The sequence below is a fragment of the Dermacentor silvarum genome, chromosome 9, assembly GCF_013339745.2.
Source record: "Dermacentor silvarum isolate Dsil-2018 chromosome 9, BIME_Dsil_1.4, whole genome shotgun sequence".
Taxonomy (NCBI): Eukaryota; Metazoa; Arthropoda; class Arachnida; order Ixodida; family Ixodidae; genus Dermacentor; species Dermacentor silvarum.
This window is the reverse complement of record NC_051162.1, coordinates 166232344-166259460: the sequence shown is the minus strand read 5'-3', so window position 1 is coordinate 166259460 and position 27117 is coordinate 166232344. Positions and strand designations below refer to the sequence as shown.

The window sequence follows — 27117 nt, the reverse complement described above, 5'->3', positions numbered from 1 at the left end:
GTTCCAACACAGTAGTGCTTAGCGGTCTGATTAGCTGCGCGAACAGAGTGCGACAGTGTTGGCCTTTCCAGACGTGCGCGCAACACAGGGTCTATAGCGGTACGCTTCGCATAACACGGGCCGGCACCGCAGCAACAGCGGGTAGCCGAGAAGCGCAGAGTCCACGTTACCGGCACGGTAACTCATCGCACGCCGTTTGCCATTCGCGGGCCGCCGTTCGACAGCGGTTCTTGCTCGCGAACGGCGAGATTTCCTTGCCGTACGTAGAGAAGATGAGACCGGGACTCATTTGTGCGGCAGATTCACCGCCGCTGATCGCTCGACGGCGCCGATATCGTCGCTAGGCCTTTTCTGGTTCCCTTCAAAGCTAAAACGGACGGCGCTTTGCAATGAAAAACCGACGCTCACAAGCCGCAATATTTTCTTATCGTTGTTATCGCTCTTCGCAAAACTTGTGCTCAAAGAAGAAAAATACGCTGATATTAGCGGCGCCGTCGGCTGCGATGCTTGCACAACCGAGCCCGTCGTCTCCCGGCTGCAGCTGATGTTTTCGTTGCCGGTGGCGGAGGCGCGCAGGTTCACGGTCGTCGATTGGGCCATTGATGGTGCAGAGGGCGGGGCGCCGGCCGAACTGCCGTCTACATTGGACACCTCTCGCGCGGCAGACGTTCTACGGCACTAGCGGACGGTTCGCCGTCGGTTTATGTGCCACTAGCGTGGACGTGACCGGAAGTATGCAGTGTTTTGAGAAGCGCGTTGGTGATGACGTATGTGACGTGACCTTTCGAGAAGCACTCGGCGAGGAGGGGAGACCAGCCGATGAGGAGAGTAGCGAAGGAAAGAGCGAAACGAGCGAGGGCCATTTTTCGGTCATCAAACGCGTGTAACTCCGCTATTACGGCACCATTTCGAAAAATTCTCGCGGCTACGTGTTCGTTGTAGACTCGTGCACAACTGCAACACCACAACTAAATTTTGACCTCTGGGTGGTTTAGGGGTCCTTTAACAACAAGAGGTGAACGTAGAGTTTACGTCCTGGTCTTCATTTGTGCTAATTAGTGTAGTTATGAAAATATCGCCCATGACATCCACTTCAGTGCATTTGCTTCAGTGCAGTCAATAAAACGAGGCCAATGATCTGTTGTGTTGTAATAGAACATCATTTATTTATTTATTTTTTTGTCCTGGTGTATGATGGCATGATCGCCAGTATCGCGCGTGCACTCAAGAGAAAAAAAAACGAAAGGTACGTGCGGCAGTTTTGTGGATCTTCCATATTATTTTTGTATTGTACTTCAAGAAATGATTTCTACATTCATTTTGCATGTCATTACAGCTTACTCATATTATAGTGAACGTACGTATGTGAATAAATGAATAAAGTTGAAACATATTGTACAATCATTTTGTGTTCTTAGTTTGACAAAAGTTGATTTTAAAGTACCACAAAAACGGACAAGCTTCTGTAATGACAATGAAGTTACATATTTTTTTCTGAAAAAAGTACGTCGCATTCTGCCTGTCACAGTATCATAAGCATTTTATCCCCAATATCACAAAAGAAAGCTTCATTACAACTAAAAATTCACGCTTTTAATATATGTAAAAATATTCTCTAAACATAGCGAAAATACCAATAACACGGTTAGTAAATTATGCATATATCGTTTTTTTTCAAAGCCACAAAACTATAGAAAATGTATAACACAGGTTACACGTTTAAGTGAACCGGTGAGCCGTTCAAATGAACCGGTTCATTTCAGTCAGCTGAGCCGTTCCGAGCCGCTCACTGAAGTGAGCCGTTTTGCCCATCTCTATTAGTTTCCTTATAGCAGCAAACGCTGGATTGAGACTGCGACGTTGTACTGCCTTCATGACAGTCCCAGGTCTCACAGATTTTAAAGTTTCATCGCGGGAGTGCAAATGCAATCCGCCTTTTAACATAGACCACATGCCATTGACATAGGTAGGTACGATTATATAACACATAATCGCAGAGCACGTATCAATCAGTGCATCTCTCGCTTACACCCGTTAAATACGCATGCACAACCCAACAATCAGCATGTCGTATGCTCACGCCGAATGGCCGAAGAACAAATCACATGATCGCCGCCGCGATGGTCGTCACTGTCATCGAGCTGTTGTCGCCACACACAGGCTCACGCCAGCTCGTTGTTCTCTCACACAAAGATGTTGATCTTTTCAATAACATAGTGTGTGATTCCAAAGAATCCTGGGTAGCCAGCTATTAGCAAAATACTTCGGGTAGCACAAATTCCCAAATTGGGTGCGATCTGCTTCATATTTTTAGCTTTCTGTTCACGCCGAACTAGCAGCGCGTACAGATATTTTCTCTGTCTTTTGAGTGGAAATGTTCTCTTTAGCATATTCGTCTACTATGTTTGTTCACCAGATAGGGCATTACAGTTAGCACCTTTACTTATACCATATTTCGAACAGGGTAGGGATAGTATAGGAATAAACTTTATTTGAGTGACTCTTCTTGTTACTTTACTCCATATGCACTTCACAAGTCCACGTGTATGGCTTATATACTTTCTTCGAGGCACCGCAAGTGTTGAATGCAATCTGGCATTGCAGTGGAGGATACACACGATTAGGAAGTTTCCCCTTCACATACATGGCGCACCTCGTAGCACCTATGATTAAACAGATTGACTTGTCACAAATGCTTACAATCTCTGTAACGGAAAGTAATTTCTATGACATATCTAAATTACCAGTCACTGGTTGGCATGGTTGCCAACCATGCCAACCAGCACAACCATAGCAGAAGGCATGGTTGGGCAGTTTTCAAGATTTTAGACGTTCTTCGATTCCTTTTTCGAATGAAAGTTGTTTATTTTTGCAAGGCAGGGTTTGATGATGGCTACACAGGTGGTTTTGTGGCCCGTTGTCAGCGATATTCGGAACTTTAGAAAGGAACGTACATTTTTATTTGCCATGAAAGTGACCAAATGTAATAATTCTGGGAGAACAAGGAATCTAAAGGCCGTTGCATGAAAGACACAGTTGTATTGATGTAGGACCACGCTCGTGGCCGTACTGCTTGCCCTGTATCTACGATAAGCATAAAGTTTTCTTGTGCGTGACGTACACGTTCCCAGTAGTGAACAGGCTGAGCTGTGGATGAATATTTTGGGTTTATAGACACAACCTCTTTATAAATGAACATATCATACGTACTTTATGAGGGTAGAAGCAAGGTAAGCTATATCTAATGTTTAAATGGGCCTATATACTTTAAGAGGTGCCTTTAGCTGGCAGAAAACTCTAAGTTTCATATTCAGGTATTGTGAAACGGATAAATGATATGTCAGACAACTAACGTAGTGGCATAAATGAAAGGTGTTCCTCTTAGAGGACAAAGTTAAAGTTTTCTATAGTTGGAAGCCACATTAAAATTTTAGGCTTTGTTTATCACACAAAAATTGAAATATTCATGAGAAAACAAAATTTAACTATCAAATTCTCTAACATTTCAGAAAAACTATGCATGAAGTCTAGTAAATGGCATCTGTTAGAGCATCATACGGGGGGCAAAAATGTATGCTTATATCTTATTGGAGCTTTTCACAGTATTTTCGAGAGTTTTGCAAAAGACACTGGAAATCTGTACGCATATTGCGGAGTGGTACATAGCACGTCAATTTGCTTTAGATCCCCGAAAAGGTGCAACATACATAATTGTGTTATTGCGCCTTCGATGCTGAGTTACTGATTAGTATAACTAATGCTTACGTTTACTTTCGATCGTTAATATTATGTTTGATGGCGCACATAAATATCTACTGACCAAAGTCAGTGGATTGTATGTTTATGATTGTATTGAACGTTTTTTTTTTAATTAGATGGCGTCGACGCCTAGGAAAACAGTAACTACTTCCCGATACACTCGCATGGCATCGCCTGAGGTAAAGTTCTCGCTTAGGTGCTAAATTCACCTTATTTCAGCTTAGGTATTACGTAGCAGTATCGGAAGTCAAGATACATAAAGTTATGACAACATTAGAGAAGTCGAGCTGTAATTTATAGTAAACGAAGTATATATCAAAAGTAATCTGTACTCCTCCACTACAGCATGCCTTTAATGATATCATCGTCGTCGCACGTTAAAACCTAGCATTCAATTTTAAATTTTAACGCAATATTTCTAGGTGTTTCAAAAGGCTAGTCTGCACAAATAAGCAATATATTTGAAATAATGATATGGTGCCCGAGGAGCGCGAATCCAATTAAGAACACTCATGTGCCCTTGTTCAAACACAAGAACACCCCGTCCAAATATCTAGGCAACTGCCTATTGTGTACTTACGAGCCGCTCTAGCACTCATCTAATCATGAGCGCTGCATTTTGAATGCAATGTTGGACAAACACGTCTGAGTGCGATTTTAATATAACCCTGTCTTGCGCTAAGCTACTCCATTACGTGCTTGCCAAAATGATAGATACGTCACGACGCGAAACCATTTGTCTTCTTCGAATTGGTTCTCCTCATTAGTCACCGACTATTTCCTAACCGATTATCAGCCCTACGCAACACATAGCTGGGCTAGCGCCATTTCAGTCCTTTATTCTCATCTGGGAAATTAGTTACGTCAGCCTGTCATCCGAAGAAAAAATATCTGTCTTCCTGTATGGTAAAATTGAGCATGTTATTTTTTTCAGCATCATTGTCGCAGCCTTTGTAATCTAAAGCAAGTTTTATCCTTATAATTTTGTGCTGGTAATGAACAGATCATACAATTTTTTTTATGCATCTTGGAAATACCGGCTTAGCTTCACCGATCAGTGCAATATTAGGTGTACGGTGCTTCCCACAAACTTCATCACTTTTTCAAGTGATTAGGCGACCATCATTCCACGTGTTTAAGTAAAGAGATTTCGTTCCTTCGGTTGACAGGTCAACTGTTACACCGCTCGTCTTCAGGACAGCGTAATGTTGAGCAAGTTTGGACGGTTTCACTTCCTCGTACAATGCTACGCGCACAATTGACGAGAGCACAAGACAAAGAAACAAATAGACAGCAAGATGCTCTGTAAATGTCCATAGAAGTTCTTCAGTACGATTTATACTACAAAATGTATCCAGTTGTCTTCAATGTTCTCTTCAAATCCTACACAAAACATGGTCTACTATGGTTTTTCATAAGCGTACAAGTAAACAAGATAAACCAAACATAATAGAATAAATAAGGCAGACAACTTCCCATTTCTTGTTGCTTTGTTTACTTCATTTTATCAGCGAATATTATGGAAGAATAATAAAGAAGCTGCTATTGTTGAAGCCATGGGGCACTTTCTACAACTGACCGACAATATTAATCCAATGAAATCCCTGACTTTGGCTTACGAGATGCAACGTCATACAATCGTCTGTTAACAAGTTTGCCCTCAGAAAGTTGTTGGAAATTGTTTCGTTTTCTTTGAATTTGCCGGTTTAAAATGTTGGTCCGAACTGTATTTGAAGTGGTTTCGTGACCTCAGTGAGTGTCGTACTGCAAACTAAGAAAATAAAATTTAAGGAATTTTTTCTACCTTTCTACCTAAAGCGTCATCAGCAATATTGCTGACGACACTTCAGTCTTCGTTGTGAATTCATAGTATCGTATTCCTGCAAAAGCCAAACATTCTCGTTAAATATTTCGTGTTTCCGGAGCTATCTAGTGCTACGTAAGTTATCCATGAAGAATAAAGGGGTGAAATGGTAGAACTGTATTAGCGAATATCAGAAACACTACAAGCGAATTTTCTCCGTCGCTAATTCGGTAATTCCTGTCGCGGCCCACTCCCGGTAAGCTTTGGTTTCGAGGTAAAGTGAGTGAGCTTTGCATGGTGCATGGTGGCTTGATCCCCCGCTTGTGAGATTGGAGGTCACGTAATCAAGCGTGCTAAGGATAGAGGGGCGGGGGGGGGGAGGGCAGCTGAGCTTGTGGTGACTTGATAAAGCGCGCTTTGGAGGGGAGGGGGGGAGGGGGGGTGGGGGGAGGAGTGGTAAGGCAAGCGCGTCTACTCTTCTAGACCGTACGTTACTGCGCACGGCTTTTCTCGCGGCTGAACTCATAAGCGGCCCATGCCCGGGGTGGGTGCAAAGTTGGGGTGAGCTGAGATGGCTGGTGTCTTCGTGCGCCCGGTGCTTCCGCGCAGTTAGTGTTCGAGGTCGCCTAATGTTAAGTTTCGTACATGTGTTGAAGCGAGAGGCAGAACAAAACGTTTGTTTCCCCCTGTTCGCGCCCTTCATCATGCCAATGATGAGAGGCAGTGTTTGTGGTCAGCGGGTAACGTCTGATTTTGTTTCCGTGTGCGCGCAACACACCACGCTTGTAAATTTAATTAGTCATTGAAATTTTACTGCAGTTTAAATGGTCAATAACTCTATGAGTCGTTGTGTAGTTGTCTAATACAATGCTATCGATATCAATGCTTCACTTGTTAGGCAAGATTGGACACTTTTTTTTCATGCTACCAGCACAAAAGCGCAACAAACACTTGAGAATGACTGTGTAATCAGTTTCAAGATGCTTTAGCGTACAGCCAGATTCAACTGAAACTTATGACGCCAAAGTAACTTCTCTCACGCTTGCTTTGATGCCCATTCACAAATCAGATTGCTGGAAAAACATGGTGGTACCCCCCGTACATGTTGCATTATTATTAAGCAGAGCACCTGCTAATGAGGCCTCCCAGCCACGCAACCTTCGTATTCTGAATCGTGGTGTGATGAGAGTTTCATTTATTTTGTACATGGGAGACCTTGATGCCCGCATTGTACTGCATACCCCTATATTTTTGCCCAATGTGTTTTAACGCAGCAATGCAAAGCATACAGAGTAAGACCAAAGCACCTACTAGGATCAGGCTAGGCTGGTTACGACTGTGTCGCTTACGTCGTAAACGTCAATATATAGCGTTGCTCAGAAGTACTGTCTTTCATAAGCAGCCACACAAAATTATCGCTTTTTTTCACGCAGCGCACTACTGAAGCACTGTAGGCAACATAGTATCAGTCTGTATGTCTCAATAACAAAAATATAGTTTTTCCCATAATGAGAAGCAGAGACGCGATATCTGGCGCTAAGTTATTATACGTAAGAGATCTTACAGTATTGCATACAATGTATTAGTTGGAATAAACGCTCGCAGATGCCCGGTACAATCTTCTTTAGAGAACTTGAAGAATATTTTTCGAAAAACAGTGCTTAGTAATTGAAGAGCTGAATCCTTAGTGAGCAGTACCCACGAGAAAATATAACATTGTCATTTGTGAGTACTCACCAGCATTTTGTGTGTCTTGTTCACTGACGATGAAGACGCTACAGTTGAAAGTTTTTTCTTGATTATAAATAAGCGTCATATTTTGATACATGCCAGTACCACCTAAAGAAGTAGACAGCCCATTATTAGCGTGGTAAAAGGCGATAGGTTGTCACACATAAGCGCTGTCATTTTATAGAAGTGACGCAACATGATTTTACACAAATAGGTGTAAATATAAGTTAAAGCGGCAGATCCCACAAGCGAAACTTGACACGTCGGAATTGGTGTTAATCGAAGCTTTTCTTAATCTATGCGAAAATGGTAATTGAAATGCCACGCAAACGTAATGACAATGAAGGAAATGTTTGTAGACAATGACGATTGTGGGAAGTCGGACTTAATATTTGTTACAATTGGGCCGGCGTCCCCCGCTAGATTGACGATGTCACGATGATGCCTAAAGGCCGCGGCTCCTGCGACCTTAATTCACATCAACGCCGTTGGAGGAGAGACAAAAGTTCACGGAAGTCATCCAGCAGAGGATGGCACGCGGGATTGCCTGGGTATGAGAAGTCATTACTTCACAACAGTTAAAATACGTTGTTCTTGTTCAACAATTCCTTAGACGTGGAGTGCCACAAGAAAGGTGGACACTTCTTCATTGGGGAAAGCAGTAGAATATTGAGGAACTCCGTCGTCGACGTCACATCGAATTTGAACCGTAATCCAAGACGGCCGCCGCGCACCCAACTAAAAGCGTCTTGCGTTTAGTACTCGTCGAAGTACGTCTTCGCACTTAAACATGAGACACGATTCTTTTTCAATATCACTGCATATGGCCACTTTGACGGTGAAGGCACACGCCGCCCTTTCCCCAGTTTCCTCGTCACTGTCGCGTCGTCACGCCGTAAATCCCCCTCCCCACTACACACTCGCGGGAAAGGAAAATTTATGCGTCTCTCCGCTAGGAGCACAGCCCTTTCGCGGAGGTAAACTAGCATAAAAGAGTATCCCAGGGGTAGACGTCCTGTTTCCTTGAGCGACAAGCATATCTTCCTTCCACCCGTGTGTACGTCGTCTACCAGGTCGCCTGACACCACGCGTAACGAGGTCATCCTGTTTAGTGCTTGTTTACAAAGCGGAATTTCTCTCCGTAAAGGCTTTGTTTTCGTTCTTGCTCTGGCAGCAATTAATATTGTTTAAGCTGAAGCCGCTGGTTGCCTTGTTAGTCCGAACCCACCGTAGCGTTACGAGTTGTGGACGAAGTACTGAACACTTGTGTTTGACTAGATCTGCGGCTCACCTTCAGTTCTAGCTTCACGCACAGTGATCTCTACAATACTCACAGCTTCCTAGTGCCGTTTTTCTTTTCTGCAACTCGCTTACGAGCAAGCAACCGCTCGCATTCTGCGACACCTTCTTTCGGGTCTCCATCTTTGGTTTTACGTAGACCCAGTGAACACTTCGCATGCTTCGGTGCTGTTGTTGTTATCACGGCATCACCCACCTAACAAAAGGATCGGCCATGACTCGGGCGGTTTACACAAAATGACAAAATTAGTTTAGGAAAAGGAAATGGTTTCTCTTTCTTTCAGGGCAATCGGTCACAACACCAAAGGGAAACGTGCATTGCAAAGAACAGTGAGCGGCAACTTTTTTGCAAATTCACGAACACAGGTCCATAACTATGCACTGTCCTTTATAATTAGTTTCGCTTGAAGGGCAAAGTAGCGAAAGTGATAACAAGCACGCAAGCCAGATGGCCCTGTGCCGCGTAAACAGGAGACCCGAGGCAACCAGGTGCCGTAGGCAGGGACAACGTGACGATGGGCGCGCCTTTAATGAAACTGTGGCTTTAAAGCTGCGGTGACATTGCGCGCGTGCCCATGCATTTGTTCAAAACGTGAGTAGACGCGCGTTATGCGAGCGCACTCATCGAGCGAGATCTCTGCGCCGAAAACGAGCATTCGGTTAATAATGAGAGGGCGATGGTGCATAGCGGTGCATCATTTCCTTCACATCCCCTACACATCCTCTCCTAGCAATCTTTCTCCTTTCGCGACCCCTTCTTCCCGCTGCCGTGCTGTCATAACGTTCTCCGAATGTCCCTCTTTCAGCGGCCTCCTCATTAAAAAGCTAAGCTGCCGCCCACAACTAGCTTTACACGATGATGATGATGATGATGATGATTTATTGGCATCCCCTTTGTCACCTAGCCTGCTTGATTTAATCAGGTATACTATATATGTGCTTTATGTAGTATTTTTTATACCTGTAATTATTCTTTTCTTTTTTTTCAAAAATTTACCTTGTAATGCTACCTATGATTTTAAGAGATCTACCCATCTTTTCCCTGCTTTTTTTTCACCAGTACTCTAATCGTCTCTTGCTAATCTCTACGGCTGATCTGTTGATGTTTCCTTCCACTTTAAACCCGAGCGCTTCTAGCAGTTGCACGTTACCTATGGTTCTCGCTGGTTGGATCCCATCGCATTCCATTAGGATGTGCTGAGTGGTCTCTGGATCTTTCCTGCAGCATACACATGCCTCATCTAGTTCCGAATATTTGTTTCGGTATGTTTTGGTCCTTAGGCAACCGGCTCGAGCCTCAAATAGCAAGGCACTGCCCTTTGTGTTATCGTACAGATTTTCCCTTTTATTTTCTTTCTTCTCATTCTTGTATATCTCCATTGTCCATTTTGTTTCCATTCTTTGCATCCAATTCACGGTCTCTATTTCTCTCACTTTCTTTCTGATGACTCCTGGTTGTCTATTTGCAGTTTCGATTATCCTGTACTTGGTTGCCAACTTCCTTTACCTCTTCCTCCATTCTGTGTCCACGCTTTTCATGTAGAGATACTTGTGCAGTTTAGCCGCCCATTTATTTTCATCCATGTTCCTGAGCCTTTCTTCAAAACTAATTTTGCTCTGTGCTTCTCTGACTTGAAAAGAGGTCCAACCCATGTCACCATCATCAGCCTATATTTATGTCCACTGCAGGACGAAGGCCTCTCCCTGCGATCTCCAATTACCCCTGTCTTGCGCTAGCGTATTCCAACTTGCGCCTGCGAATTTCCTAACCTCATCATCCCACCTGACTTTCTGCCGTCCTCGACTGCGCTTCCCTTCTCTTGGTATCCATTCTGTAACCCTAATGGTCCACCGGTTATCCATCCTACGCATTACATGGCCTGCCCAGCTCCATTTCTTCCGCTTAATGTCAACTAGAATATCGTCTACCCCCGTTTGTTCTCTGATCCACACCGCTCTCTTCCTGTCTCTTAACGTTACTCCTAAGATTTTTCGTTCCATTGCTCTTTGTGCGGTCCTTAACTTGTTCTCGAGCTTCTTTGTTAACCTCCAAGTTTCTGCCCCGTATGTTAGCACCGGTAGAATACAATGATTGTACACTTTTCTTTTCAACGACAGTGGTAAGCTCCCAGTCAGGATTTGGCAATGCCTGCCGTATGCACTCCAACCTAGTTTTATTCTTCTGTAAATTTCTTTCTCATGATCAGGGTCCCCTGTGAGTAATTGACCTAGATAAACATATTCCTTTACAGATTCTAGAGGCTGACTGGCGATCCTGAATTCTTGTTCCCTTGCCAGGCTATTGAACATTATTTTTGTCTTCTGCATATTCATCTTCAACCCAATTCTTGCACTTTCTCGATGAAGGTCCTCAATCATTTGTTGTAATTCCTCTCCATTGTTGCTCAATAGGACAATGTCATCTGCAAACCGAAGATTGCTGAGATATTCGCCATCGATCCTCACTCCAAATCCTTCCCAGTCTAAGAGCTTGAATACTTCTTCTAAGCATGCAGTGAATAGCATTGGAGAAATTGTGTCTCCTTGCCTGACCCCTTTCTTGATAGGTATCTTTCTACTTATCAAGAAACTTACTTATAAGAAACTTTTTACTTATCTTTCTACTTACCATGCACTGCCTCATTTGTCGTATTACCGTGGGCTCCCATAGCCAACCGGCCTACTCAGCTTTGGTTAACTTCCAAACCCGACAATACATCCGATTTTAACTATATAATGGCATTTGCGAATGTTAGCGCTGGCACCATTACTCCTTTGCAGATTCCACGCACCACCTCATACTTATTGTGTCCCCACAACGCTCTGTGTTTCATTATTGCTGCATTCCGCTTCCCCTTTATTTTCAGATTATCTTGGTGGTTGCTTGAGTAATTCTTTCCTTCGTGTATGTGTACGCCGAGGTACTTCTATTGCTTCACTATTGGTATTATACTTGCTGTTGAATTGACACCACGAAGTTACGCGCCTCTTCATTAAAGACCAAAATTCCTGATTTCTCTGTGCTAAACTTAAGGCCTAGATTGGTCGCTGCATTCCCACAGATATTCGAAAGTATCTGTAAATATTTTTTATTGTCCGCTAGTAGCGCAATGTCGTCTGCGTACATCAGTCCGGGGGCCTTCTGTTGCACCATTTGTCCATTACGCATGTAGGATAAATCAAAACCTAATTCCCTGTTTTGCAGTCGTCTTTCTATACCCTTGACGTAAAGCGTGAACAACAATAGTGACAGAGGGCATCCTTGCTTCAATCCTTGGTGAATTCCCACCATGTCATTTCCTTTTCGACCTTCCCATACCACTTGTACTTGGTTGTCTCTATATATATCTCCCTCAGCAGCTCCACGAAATCGGCATCTATGTCTTCGTATTGAAGGATATCCCACAGCAATTCCCTGTCTACGTTGTCATAAGCTCCTTTAATATCTAGAAATGCTATCCATAAAGGCCTATTTTGAGCTACTGAAATCTGTATGCACTGAGTTAGTACAAACATATTATCCTCTAATCGTCTCCCTGGCCTGAACCCATTCTGTAGTTTCCCCAATACATCGTTTTTCTCCACCCACTTCGACAGTTCTAATTTTATGGCTTGCATTGCCGTTCTATATATCACCGACGTTACTGTAACTGGCCTGATCGAGCTCGTTTTATTCTTATCTCCTTTGCCTTTGTAGATCAGGTTCATCTTGCTTTCACGCCATCCAACGGGAATTTTCTTTGTTCTAATCACTTGCTCTATGGCATTAGTCAGCAGTGCCTTGCTCTTTGGACCGGGGTTTTTGATTAGCTGTATTGGGATTTCATCGGGTCCTGCTGCTGTGTTGTTAGGGACATTTTCTGTTGCCTTTATTCAACAAAAGCTTTCTATGCTAAATTTTGGTCTCTCTGGCCTTTCTGCTGTTGCTGGACCTGTTGTCTGAATTATGCTTTTTCTCGTGCCGAAGTTATCCCTAATAGCGTCTGTGATGTACCGCAGCGCATCGTCTCCTTCGTAGATGTTACCGTCTTCATCCTTTAAAGCCTTTTGGGAGTTTTAAGTTGGAGGTCCGAATGCTTTTATATGAATCCAGAATCTTTTTGGAGCGCCTTTGTCTCTTTTGTTAATGTTATGCACCCAACGTTCACTTGCTCATTTAATTTTCTCTTGCACGAGCTCACTCGCAACCCTTTTCTTTTCTCGGTATGTATGCCATCTAAGGAGCACCTCTCCTTCTTGTAATCCCAACTTTTTGGCTTCTCGATGAGCCCTAGATACCTCTTTACGCTCTTCTATAGCTTGTTTAATTTCCTTGTTCCACCACTTACGTGGTTTCCTCTTTCCAATCCAACAATTGTTTTGCCGTGTCCGCCTTATTTCATGCTGCATAACGTCCACCAGTTCCTTATATTCCCACAACGTCAAAGTGGCACCATCTCGTGGGGATGCTAGGAAACTGTCGTGATGAGTGCTTTGCTTAGATACAGCACACCTGCTTCTCCGTGGAGCCGGCATAAAACAGTCTGGTGCTATAAAATCCCTAATGGGGAATGATGTATTATTGCCCAATGTTCATAGTGCAACGGTCTTGATAGTAGAGTGAACAACGAAAACTTATAAAAATTATCATTTTCAAGAAGGCATACGATCGGAGTCTAGAATGAAGTAGTTCATTGTATTGCAAACAGTGTTGTGGCTCAACCCCAAAGTGGAAGCTCCAATCTTGGCACGAGTCCAGAATCATTCGGAGCGTAGTAGGCACTAGAGATGGGTCGCTCAGGAGCGAACCGGATCTTTTGAGTCGCTCTTTTTAAAGAGCGAGCGAGCCGTGGTTCAGTAAAAGTGAGCGGTGGTTCATTTGGAGGAAGGCAGCCGGTTCTCTCTCCGAAAGAACCGCCGCTCACTTGAACCCCGACTCACTCGTTCTTCAAGAGAAGGAGATTATAGTTGGAATGCGTGAAAATTTGGGTTAAGAGCAGCGCGATAACTGTCTCTCAATAGAGGACACCTCAACCGCGGTGCACAGGGGGATAGGGACTGAAATATACGAAGAGAGAAAGAGGTCGCAGGCGCAGCAGCAGAAAGAGCCGCAGCATCATCTAAGGCGCCGCAGGCGCGTGGGGTCTACGTCGCACGCTGGGGAGAGAAAAAAAAACACAAATGAAAAAACACAAATGAACGCGCAGCCCGGCAGCGCACGCCACCTGAAAACAAAGACACACAAACAAAACAAAGAAGAGGATGAGCGCCTCAAAAGACAGCCGAAGGCGAAGGGGTGGAGGCGACTCTTGCGAGGAAGGGCTGGAGGGCAGTTGCTTTCTCGCACTGCTAATAGATGGCGCGGAAGTCGCACCCAGCAGAAGAGACGGAACTAGAGATGGGTCGCTCAGGAGCGAGCCGGATCTACAGTGGCTAGAATAAGGAAGTGTGACGAAGGCCCAGCCGCTCGCGTGAGCGTTTGAGATGCAGCCGCAAGGCGGCGCTCACGCTTGCATTCACGTCGCTCGACCAGGCCCGACGATCGACTAGACGTATAAGCGCCCCGATTCGCGATGCGAATTTCCTTTCTTTACTTCGAATGGTACATCTTGCTCAGCCGCTCGTGTTCGCGAAGATCGCAGCAGCATAATAGCGACATATGCGCCCTATATATTCGCGTATAACACGTTTTTTGCTCCCGAGATCTTGGCCGTCTTGGCATGTTTACCTCGGAGGCCGCGCAGACGCGCCTCGAGTTTTGCTTCACTGCGGTCTTATTTTACGCGCAAATTACTGTCTATAAACGCACGCTTGAACGAAAACAACTGTTATTGCTTGCAAATATGAATTTAGTCCCCGAGTTGTTCGTTAAAGAAAGCTGCAATTGGATTTCACTTAATATATGTAACGTACTGCCCTTAATTGGAATGCACCGATGATTATGGTACATAGAAAGTTGCCTTTACTCACTCAATATTTTCACGTTTACACGATTTCTTGGAAACTGGGATGTTATGAGCGAAATATGGTGCAATTATTGATAATTTTATCAATCACTGTGTTGCCGTGTACTGTAAGGTGTCGCTTCAATAAATGTTACGAGGAAACATCATTAATTTCGAGCTCGTCGCTCATAACAGACTTTTAATTTCAATGCGTTTCGAACAAACAGAACTCCATATACTTGACAAGAATAAAAAAAATCAGGTTAGGTTAAAGGAACATAACTAAACAGAACACATTTGACGAAAACACCGACAAAGGCTGACGGTGCATTTAAAATAATGATGAGAACATTAGAATTCTTGTTTCCTTTGCTTGCCCAGTTTCAATGGGGATAACACAGGAACAAAAATTAAGCTAGTTATGGGGTTTTACGTGCCAAAACTACGATATCTGATTATGAGGCACGCTGTAGTGGGGGACTCCGGAAATCTGGACCACCTGGGGTTCTTTAACGCGCATCTAAATCTAAGTACTTGTTTTTGCATGTCGCCACCATCGAAATGCGGCCGCCGTGGCCGGGATTCGGTCCCGCGACCAGGGACAAAAAATAAGTGCTCAAGTTAATAGGTTCTCGCTTCTTACATTGCAAAGCAGCAGCATGGGGCATTAACAATACAGACAAAATTACTGTAGCCCTCATGTAATCGTAATGCGCATGAAGCAAAGGTAGAACTACCGGTTTCGACGCAGCGCATGCACAAAAGAGAACCAATAATTAACAACTGTGCACAACCGAGAGAAAACATGAGTGAAGAACCAAGAATAAAATATTTTAAGCAACATTCTTGTAAAGCAAGGAAAGCATACACACTAAGTCGATTAACACACTTAAATCTACTATAGCCACTGTACTTAATATTTACCATGATGGGGTGTAACTGAACACAATGCACATTCACTTTCACGGTTCTCATGATCGTCCTGCGTAGTTTCAAGTGCTTTTTTTTTCTTTCTCTCTTTTGGATCCTCGCTCTTCGGTTTGCACGATTTGTAACCATGTAGTCATGCAGCGAAGCACGAAACAGTGATTTTGACTGCGGCTCATCCCTGAGCACTTGTCAGCACCGCACGAAACATCACTTCGCAGAAGAATTTCCAACAAAAAGCGAGAGAAACTCGCGTATCGGGTGCTCAGCTCGGCGTATAAACGAGTGCGAGCGCCCCCCGGGGGATGCATCACAAGGCGGCGACTGCGGTTGCCATAGGAGCCGCCGGGCGGTAATCCCACTTCCCCTATTGTAGCCACTGTACCGAATCTTTTGAACCGCTCTTTTGAAGAGCGAGGGAGCCGTGGTTCAGTAAGTGAGCGGCGGTTCTTTCGGAGAGAGGAAGCCGGCTCTCTCCCCTTCTGTGAGCCGTGAGGAACCGTTCCTAGAGAGCGCTCAGGAGCGAACCGCTATATTGAAGAGCGAGGGAGCGGTGGTTCAGTAAGTGGGCGGCGGTTCTTTCGGAGAGAGGAAGCCGGCTCTCTCCCCTTCTGTGAGCCGTGAGGAACCGTTCCTAGAGAGCGCTCAGGAGCGAACCGCTATTTTGAAGAGCGAGGGAGCCGTGGTTCAGTAAGTGAGCGGCGGTTCTTTCGGAGAGAGGAAGCCGGCTCTCTCCCCTTCTGTGAGCCGTGAGGAACCGTTCCTAGAGAGCGCTCAGGAGCGAACCGCTATTTTGAAGAGCGAGGGAGCCGTGGTTCAGTAAGTGAGCGGCGGTTCTTTCGGAGAGAGGAAGCCGGCTCTCTCCCCTTCTGTGAGCCGTGAGGAACCGTTCCTAGAGAGCGCTCAGGAGCGAACCGCTATTTTGAAGAGCGAGGGAGCCGTGGTTCAGTAAGTGAGCGGCGGTTCTTTCGGAGAGAGGAAGCCGACTCTCTCCCCTTCTGTGAGCCGTGAGGAACCGTTCCTAGAGAGCGCTCAGGAGCGAACCGCTATTTTGAAGAGCGAGGGAGCCGTGGTTCAGTAAGTGAGCGGCGGTTCTTTCGGAGAGGGGAAGCCGGCTCTCTCTCCTTCTGTGAGCCATGAGGAACCGATCCTAGAGAGCGCTCAGGAGCGAACCGCTATTTTGAAGAGCGAGGGAGTCGTGGTTCAGTAAGTGAGCGGCGGTTCTTTCGGAGAGAGGAAGCCGGCTCTCTCCCCTTCTGTGAGCCATGAGGAACCGTTCCTAGAGAGCGCTCAGGAGCGAACCGCTATTTTGAAGAGCGAGGGAGCCGTGGTTCAGTAAGTGAGCGGCGGTTCTTTCGGAGAGAGGAAGCCGGCTCTCTCCCCTTCTGTGAGCCGTGAGGAACCGTTCCTAGAGAGCGCTCAGGAGCGAACCGCTATTTTAAAGAGCGAGGGAGCGGTGGTTCAGTAAGTGAGCGGCGGTTCTTTCGGAGAGAGGAAGCGAGCTCTCTCTCTCGTTCTGTGAGCCGTGCCGTCAGAGCCTTGTATTCTGCCGGGTTTCGAGATTTCGTTTTCTAGCCGACGAGTGGTGACCGGAGTAGGCAGACTCGCGCTACTCGTACTCGCTTGCAGTGTGGTGTGCGCAGCGGTCCCTTTGGTTTTTTGTGCGTCCCGATGCCGCCGAAGGGAGAAGTAATGAAGCCTTAATTGACAAAGGATGGTACCGTTCGTTGCCTGCTGCTGTTCGAACGATGTCTCACTGACTCTCACCGATCGCGCATCGTGCGCTGGTGCAACAACACTTCGAAGATCGTCTTCCGTGTCTTTAAAGACAACAGGTGAACGTGCAGTTTACGTCCTGGTCTTCATTTGTGCTAACTAGTGTAGTCATGAAAATGTCGCCCGTGGCATCCAGTTCATTGCATTTTCTGAGCGTGTATCATTAGCACGTCAATAAAACGAGGCGAATGATCTGTTGTGTTGTAATAGAACTTCATTTATTTTTTTTTTTTTACTTTTGTCCTGGCGCATGATGGCATGATCGCCAGTATTGCGCGTGCGCTCAAGAGAGAGAGAAAAAACGAAAGGTACGTGTGGTAGTTTTGTGGATCTTTAGTATGATTTTTGTATTGTACTTAAAGAAATGATTTCGACATTCATTTTGCATGGTGTTACAGCTCACTCATATTATAGTGAGTGTGCGTATGAGAATAAATGAATAAAGAATGAATGAATAAGAATCAATGTACAATAATTTTGTGTTCTTATTTTGACCAAAGCTGATTCTTAAAGTACCAAAAAAACAGAAAAGCTCCTGTAATGACGATGAAGTTCTACTTTCTTTTTCTGAGAAAAGTGCGTCGCATTTTGTCTGTTACAGTATTATAAGCATTTTATCCTCAGTACGAGAAAAGAAAGTTTCATTGCAAGTAAAAATTCGTGCTTTTATTCTATGTAAAATAATATCTAAACAGAGCGAAAGTACCAATAACACTGGTTAGTCAATTATGCATGTATCGTTTTTTTAAGCCAAATAACTATGGAATATCTATGGAATGTGTCACCTGTTGACAGGTGACACATTTAAGCGAACCGGTGAGCCGTTTAAATGAACCGGTTCATTGCAGTGAGCTGAGCCGTTCCGAGCCGCTCACTGAAGTGAGCCGTTTTGCCCATTTCTAGTAGGCACTAGTAGAATGTGGTAGTATTGGCCGTAGAGGCGGCCTCGCTGCTTACAAGGAGCGGAGTAGCTCCTTACCACACTAGACGCCATACCGCCGCAGAACCGAGTGTATCAAATCTATGATTGCGAGTATGGTGTCAATATATATCCCGCACGCCAATATAAACAAAAACGAGATTTTCCTGTTTCTAACGTGCGCCTTCGATGTGCCTAAACGCACATTTCAGTCCTTTCTTCCTGCTTGATGTTCATCCAGCCAGCCAGTCACTAACCTATTCGCGATTCAGCTTGCCCTTATTGGCACGGTAGCTTTGCAAGACGTACCAGGTAAGGGATTACAATGGCTACCGACAACGCCCAATCCCATACATCCTCGCGACATGGTGTGTCGTGGTTCCATATGAGAAAATGCAGTTGGGGTGAACGCCCTTCTGCCCCCTGTGGTGGGCCTTTTGTATATTGCAAACGCATGCCCACGTATAGGAAATATAACACCCCGCACTTCATCACACGTGGCCGCAGGTCGTCCAGGGCGAATAATCTGGTTTGTTCACCCAGTGTTGCTGAAGCTCAAGGTTATTAGAACAGTTAGAATTTATAATTGCGCAACTAAGATGTGTCGTACCGTAGGCCCGAATTTTCTGTCCTATCATACTGCCAACCACATTTCGCGATTTCACAATGCAGCCCTAGTTCACATGTTCAAGAAACTAAATTTCACGCTCACTCCTTACGCGACTGGTTATCTAATTTTTTGTATATACAGTTGTTACCTTCTCTTTCTTCAATTTAACTCTATTACTAACCCTCTATTACAACACTCAGCATTAAACAGAAGTGAATTAGAAATTGGAAAGTAAACAATAGGCACAGCACCAACACTCGAGAGGGCAATAACCAATAAAAATTACTTAGCCAAATCAAAAAAGGCAGACATCATTAAAATATATATTTGCGACTGAAAGATCTAATTGATTATATTCCCAGATTGTTCTGGGTAAAAAGACATTAAGAATGAACCTGTTTGGCGAGCGAATTCTTTATATTTGCTGTTAATTCTGTAGGAATAATACGTTTTACAGCGTAAGCTGTTATGGGCTCAATCCAATAGCCGTTTCTGGTCGCGATGATGCGCTATCGCCGGAAATTCGCACCCGCTCTCCGCCGGGATCGAACCCAGGCCCGCTGCGTGGGAGTCGGATACTTTACCACTGAGCCACATAAGCGCTTGCAATTATCCTCCGAAAAAGGCTCAATAAACGCGCCCTCGGCTGTTGCACACGCGCAGACGACCCGAGTCGCCGCCAGTATGGTGGCGCCATCTAGTTAACCTGCCGGCAACCACTGCGTGCGACGAGATGCTATTAAGACGAGATGCGATTCAGACGAGGCGCGCAATCAACGCTATCCCGATGTTAGATGTGCGCCACGTATTCTGGGTACCTCTTCTGTACACGTTTTGGCGTCTCCTCGCAAGGTACGAACCGCTGCTGAAGAAGCGAATCATAGAGCTATGTGCGCGGCTACAACCAGGCAACAACGGGCTCAGCAGACTGCTGTGCAGAGAGCATTACAAGCCGCCGCTCAACGTCGCCGCCGGCCGGACAGTCCAAATCGTTCTCGTCAAAATCGAGGCGAAGACACTTTGCCACGAAGACCTTGTTGTGCGTGGTGCAGAAAGTGGAGCTACTCTTGCGCCGCTCAACCAGCTTACGCTGTGACTGTGGTGCGTGCGCGGCGCAGGCCTGTGACCTTTTTTTATGCAATTGTGGCTCTGAATACCAAATTTGACTGATAAATAATATGAAAAAAGTTTAACCAAAGTCAGCCTTGACGACCATCTAGTGTGTCCCATCGTACTGTCTTTTACATGCGCGTAGGAATGAACTTTTTATGATATCAAGCAGAACAAAGCGAAAGGCTAAATTCTGCCCCCTCTCTAGTGTTGTCGTGCAGGCAGGTCGCAGACCATACTCGAGTAGTCAAGGAAAGATCTCATGTATGTCTCATACAGCATTTCGCTTGTAGACATAATGAATTTATTTCCATTACAGCGAACTAACCCTAGTGCTTGTTCTGCATTCAACGATATACGTATATCCAACATGTCGCTGCCAACTGCGTCGGACGAAAAGTACTCCGAAATATTTAGCGTTGCAAACCTCAGCAGTAGCGAAAATGCTAACTGTGGAAACACTTGTGAGGAAATTTTTCTCGAGCGAATTCCGTAGACACCAGAGTTGCCAACCTCCAAAGCTAATTTTCCCCTAACTCGGATAGAAAGATTCGCTAGATTTCCTTAGATTTAGGCAAAATGCGGTTACTGAGTATGTTCTCTGCAAAATAAACTGCATATGTGCTATGCAAGTACACTGAAGATTTTAGTTTCAAGGCTTATTTATGTATTCGTTTGAAAATATTGATTGGTCGCTGTGATTAACCTGAAATGATGCCACAGTGCAAGTTACAATGCTTATAACAGCATTTATTCGCACGCAGCTTCAATAAGTGTCAAACGTAGAATAAAAATGGTTCCTATCGAGGCGTTTTGGTTACCATCAACCCGCGGTAATAATAATGATAATTCTAGCGGCCATCGTATCTTCATTCGGCCGCCTTTTTAATTATGGTGCGCTCACGGTGCATGGGCGCTGCGCATGTGCACCGCTCCTCGTGCTGCGTGCTGCGAGGTCAGAAAAATCGAAGAAGAATGAAATATAGTTTCTTCTGCTCCTGCCATCGGCCTGAACGGTTCCTTGTTCTTTCGCTCGCCGACTCATTCATTGTAATAGTCGACCTAACCTCGGTCCCTATACACACCTTGTCGTTTACTTGACAATATGCGTTCACTGCGCTGCTGTATGATTATAATTAAGTTATACTTAGCATTCCAATGGGAAGGTAATTAGGAGGGACTAAAATCAAAACACGCCGTGACCTCTGTAATTCAACTATGGCAGTGGTTTCTTTCCTCCATGTGTAAGCGGAAAATTTCCCTACATTTTGACTGATTTCCCCCATTCCCTAAATACAACGCAAGTTTCCTAGATCTAGGGAAACTTCCATAGAGTTGGCAACACTATTAGGCACTGTCTGATTTTAATTGAACTGCATTTGCCGTCATGTGCACCGATAGTTAAATTTAAGCATATCTATCTGAATGAATACTTCAGCCTAAGTATACCGACTTCATTGTACAAGACGCAGTGAACTCCAAACGGTCGTTCGTGAAATTTTACATCTTCACCTATATAATTGATATTTACTAAAATAATTGCAGTCCTAACAAGGAGAATTGAGGAATGCTAGTGTTACTTTCGCTGAACAGAACCGCACACTGTTGACAAGAACGCACTGGCGGCGTTATACCACGTAGTTGGCAGCCCATGAAATGACGTGAGGAATAATTACATATGCGAACATTTTTCCAGAAGTAAACAGTGTGTTAACTTGTCGAACGCCTTGCAAAAGTCTAAAGACAGGCAAACCACTAATTTTCGTTTGTCTAACGCGTAAACTATATTATTGCTAAATTCGGTTAGTTGAGCAGTAGAGGACACGCCTTGGAGAAACCGGTGTTCTCAGGCTGTAAATAATAATTGCTTAATCATAGGTTCTCCTATACTGGCATATATTACCTCCTGAAGAATTTGCACGCTACACAAGTGATATATTCCAGGGAGGTTGTTAAAAACATAGCACCACAAGCAATATTTATGTATTGGTACTACCATTCATTGCCTTGTAAATTTCCATACTGACGGAAGGCTTGCGTCATCAAGTGATTAACGAAAAAGTATTTTTAAACAATTGGTTAGTGCTGGCATGAAGATCTTAGGAAACGCATTTGTCAAACCGTCAGGAAGGCCTCTTTTCGAGCTACCTAAGCTTTGTGAGAGCACCTTAATTCCGTGAGTGCTGACGCTAATATTTTTTAAAGAGCTAGGTGCCATTTTCGGTCATTGTTGATGGCTGTTTCTAGCTGCTGTCAGTGGCATAAAAAATCAACTGAAATAATTATTAAAGCACTCCGCTTTGTCAGAGTAGTCATCGGAAACGATGCCGGCAATACCAACGGCGGGATCGGTACGCTCGGTTTCCCATTTCGTTTAATGTCCCTGCAAATGTTTTGTCTTTATATTTCAGACGCAACGGAACTGGAACGATGCCGTGTATCCATATTTTACCATGCGGGTGGATGTGCTTAATTTCTCATGGCATGTTTCCTAGTCCCCTTTTCTCCCTTATTAAAATGACTATTGAAATGTTGTTGGCACATTGTTGAGGAATTGTTGACACAATATCCTTTCAATAATGCCTCAAAAGTGTTTGAACGTACACAACAATACCTCAACAATAAAGTTGTAGAGCTCTTCACAACAGTAAAGTCATTGACTAATTGCTGTTGACATATTGTTGAATAATGTTGAGTATTATTGAGAATTGTTGAGCAATATTGACATTGAATATATATATGAAACGCACACACGTAGACGTGTGTGTGTTTCCCACATATATATCTTGTTTTATTGTTCACTTAATCACCACTAAATATATAGTGTCACTTCACTTGAACCAAAGGCCTATGTCTCGAGTCGTAACTGGAGGAGCTTGCGGCAAGACGACGCTGTCGTAGGCGTTCCGCTTCGTTTGCCCTAAATTCAGCGTCGGCGGCTCTTCGCTGACGTTTCGCCTGGGTTCCGGAAGCCGTCACGCTAGAATCAGCATGCTAGAATCGGACGACAAGCTTTGCTTACGTAAGCGAAGCTTGTCGTCGTACGCAGATACAATTGTGTTCCAAGAAGCACACCAAGCAATTTTTGGGCTGCGCTGTGGGGGTTGTGTGCGAAATACCTCTCTGCTGCCGCAAGCCCTATGTGGGCCAAAAGGGTCGGTGTTTGCATGACCGTCTCAGGGAGGATTCCAAAAACGTATGCAAACAGTATGGTGTGCATCTTAGCGTGCATTCCATTGCCAGTGCATGTGAGTCATGCATTTTGCGCGAAGGTATTCTGGGCAGGAGTGGCAACAAAAAAGCGCGTGAACTCTTCGGGGCACAGTTTAGTGTTTAACCCAAAGAAAGGTCCCACGTGTGTCAGTGACCCTTCGATCACGTTATATTTGTCAAAAATACTCCTGTTTGAGGCCAACAATGTAGATAGTCACCACTGTTACGTCTCATAATTACGCTTTGCTCTATTTCTAGCAGCAATAAATGAATTGGTAGTTGACGCCATTGCATGTCTTTTCATTTTCATGCGCCCTAAAACAATTTGGCATACATTATTTCGTATGTTCTTTGCTGCTGGGTCGATTTATTGGAGATACCGGCTATAATGTGCTTAAGCCAATAATCATAGGTGTAGATACATTACTGACACTTCGTAAATTTAAAACAGACGCAAGATATACACATGAATGACGGCTAGCCACTAAGAAAGTTGATGTGTTCGACACTGCGGTTCAGGCATTGTCAATGCCGAAACTTCTCTCTAGTTTTGTTCAGGACGTAGAATTACGCTGCGCAGAAGGCAGGCGGAATGACCGAATATCGGTTGCATAGAAATGATCGTCGTACAGAAATAGTTTAAACGTGCTAAGGGTAAATATGGTGAGGAACCCAGAAGGATGATGGGCAGAGCAGTATACAGAAATATCCTTGAGCGCAATGCAACAGGACCAAACAAGGGGGCCCACACTTCACAAACGTATATGCAATCAAACGTTTATGCTCTCTATGAGCATATATAGTGTGTCACATTGGATCTAAATAAAAACCACGTGTAGGAAGCGTGTGTTGAAGAAACATGGAGTGAATTCCCATGGCTTGGAAAAATATCTTTTTCAAAATATTTGAAATGAAAGGAAAGCTTACGTATGCATCGCCACTCACTTCGACGCGCGCAAAGCTTCAGATAACAGTCGTGCGCATTCATCTACGTTTTTTGACACGATGACACAATCTTCAAAAAGTGGCTCATAGCCACAGTCAGCGCTAGAGCACTGCACGGGCCGATTTTTTCAGCCCGGGCCCGGCCCGGGCCCGTTTTTACGTTGGGCTGCCCGCCCGAGCCCGACCAAAGCTTTTATGGCGAAACCCGGGCCCGGTCGGGGCACGAAAATATTCTACGTTACCCGCCCGGCCCGGCCCGCCACCCCTTTACCTTAGGCCCGAGCCCGGCTCGAAACCGGCCCGAACGCGGCCCGAGACAGAAAAAGATCACCGAGCGGCATTAAAAAAAAATAAAGAAGAGAATGAAATTTATTCGTAAGGCATAAATACATGTCATATGCAATTATGAACACCATTTCAGCGGTCTGAACGCAAATACCAGCGCGCGAAGTAGTACGAATGACCCTGCCGAGCCGTATCGCCAGCAGTTTCCAACGGCGCGACCTTCATGCGGCCCAATCCACTTCTGTCGCAGCGCCGCCACAGTATTTTTCCACGTCGGGCGCCTCACTGCAAAGCATGCGACGCCCTAGCCGCTCGCCCCACTCAACCGTTTTTCTAAGAGAAGCGCAGCCACGACCGATCGTGAGCGCAGCGCATGGATGGAGTAAATGGAGAAAGAAAGCTTCTCGTTCCTCGATGGTGCAGCGTAATGCGCTGCTGCTAGGCGGCCGGTTGAGAACATGCGTGCAATCATGAATTGACGCAGTGCCATATTTCGGCCGCGTGACAAATTATCTTATCCTACCAGTCATCGTTTTACACACTAAGAAAAAAAAGAGTATCCCTTACTCTTTTCGAAGAGTCTGGACTTGTCACATATATGACACACTTTGGGGGAGACACCCGAACTCTCTTTCGCCAGAGAGACCCAAGACGATCTGTGACATATACAAGGTGGTTACTTGACTCCTCACGCACACTCTTTTCTAGTAGTCTCCTAGACCCTCTCAAGAGGGTTGCCAGACTACTGCTGAGGGAGTCTATTAACTCTTCTAGATGAGTCAGACAATTTAAGGTAAAGGGTCACATGACTACTGCTGAGGGAGTCCGTTAACTATTCTAGGTGAGTCAGACGACTCAACATAAAGGGTCACATGACTATTCCTGAGGGAGTCTGTTAACTATTCTAGATGAGTCAGACGACTCAAGATAAAGGGTCGCAAGACCACTGCTGAAGGAGTCAGGTAACCATTCTTGACGAATCTGATGACTCCAGTAGTGTGGGTCGTGTTGCCCCTAGTGCGTGGTGCAGGACTCTTGCAAACAGAGTAAACTAACTAATCCATGTAAGTCATTCGACTCTTGGCTGGCAGCGTCAAGCCGCTCTTTATATGAATCAAAAACTTTTGCCGACAGTGCAAAGTGACTATCGTGAAAAGACAACATAGAATAGTAATGAATCCATAGCTAATCTGCCAAAAAGCACAAGGCAGGTTAGCAACAAAAAGTGAATATTCCATCACTCTTTGTTATTGTCTTCTGGAAGTGTCAAATGTATCAGTCAGCAGAGAATCACCATGAACACAAGACAGTTCTCTTAACTATTAAACTGGAATCAATGGCCAACCAAGACAAACAGTTTTAAAGAAACACCCAATATGCACCTTGCAGCTGCATGACACTGCAATGTCACTCTGAACCATAATGACACCCCAAAATAGTATGTCACTCATACAAAAGTTCAATTCACCCCAACACAAGTCATAATTTCGTAATGTCAAAAGGTTCATAAGCTAAACCTATTTCACTGTTCTCTCAGACGTATTTTTATTTAGAACTTAGGATTTAACCTCCTATACAAATAAACTACACATAAAATATAACAAAGGGTTACACTGGTGCAAAAAAACCAGATAAAGAAGTGCAATAAAAACAATATTCTAACTGAGATTACATAATCTATGCAGTACAAAATGCAGACAGCAACTGGTTGGCAATCGATAATCCAATTTAACAGTAAAAACAGCTGTCTTACCTTATGGTACTCTTGTTGACACTTTCCCCACACAACTAATGTATGTTTCTTAGCTTGAGTTGAAAATTGATCTTAAAAACACCATATTATACAGTTGTGCATCAATTTTATTCTTTCATACAATCTGCAATAGTGCATAAAATCTTAACCGACAATATTACAAAAAACACAGCAATATTTAAGGTAAACTTTTTATTTAAGTTGACATAAACATGTTTTTTCAGCACTAAGTTTTTAAGACACCAACAATTTCACTGATTGCAATAAGCACTAATACAAGAGTTACCATAAAGCAAACACACTGGCAAAATATGTAGCACAGGTAGCTGTATTTTGTTACGACAAAGATAGCGCATGAATGATGAGGACAAGGAAGGAAGCAGACCAGGTGATAACTAAACTGTACCCAGCTGTACACATGCAGTTGTAACAATACAATACACATGATGCATGAAGAGCCAAGACACACATACAGAAAGTAGAGACGTGAGGAAGGCGTCTTTTACTCATCACAAGTCACCCTCTAAGAGCAGATTAGCTACCAGCTATAATTTACTCTCAGTAAATGCATTAAGTTACACTAGGTGCCACATTTGCATGTCACTCATATAAAGTTCTTGTGATCTTTCTTGTTCTGATTTTTAACTTAGCAAGCATGACTGACTAACATAAAGCCTCCCTATGGCTTGGCACATACAGAAAAAAAAGGTTTCTATGGACACACGAGGTCACAGAAGGTTTACTGACACATAACACTAATTTTAAATTCTTAAAGTCTTTGTGATTATCTACTACCAGCAGTCTTTTGTACAGTAAAACATCCACACAATGCACAGTAGGCAGCCAAGTGTGAATGTCTGTTTTTCATTTCTACCTTTCTCTGGTGTCCCTTAAGGTAACATTGGTGTGGAGGCTGGTCTACTCAACGTATGTGTTCCCACACAAGAGGAGCAGATGATAAGCCACATTAATGGTGCATGAAATAAAACATTTTCTGTGCTGAACTATCACAGCCGCTCCTATCATGACATTTTACTTTGTTGTGTACTCTATGAAATATGC

At 44.3% G+C, this 27117-nt stretch overlaps 1 protein-coding gene across 1 annotated transcript in view; it reads right to left on the bottom strand.

Annotated features, from left to right (window-relative positions):
- Positions 1-2439: 2439 nt before the first annotated feature.
- The window catches only part of LOC119465088 (uncharacterized), a 67057-nt gene continuing 42379 nt past the window's right edge, over positions 2440-27117 (bottom strand). The window contains exons 4-5 of the mRNA XM_037725892.2: positions 7301-7402; positions 2440-2663 (exon numbers count right to left, since the gene is read on the bottom strand). Of these exons, the coding sequence (XP_037581820.2) occupies positions 2515-2663; positions 7301-7402 (251 nt within the window). The 3' untranslated portion in view covers positions 2440-2514. The remainder of the gene's footprint in view (positions 2664-7300; positions 7403-27117) is intronic.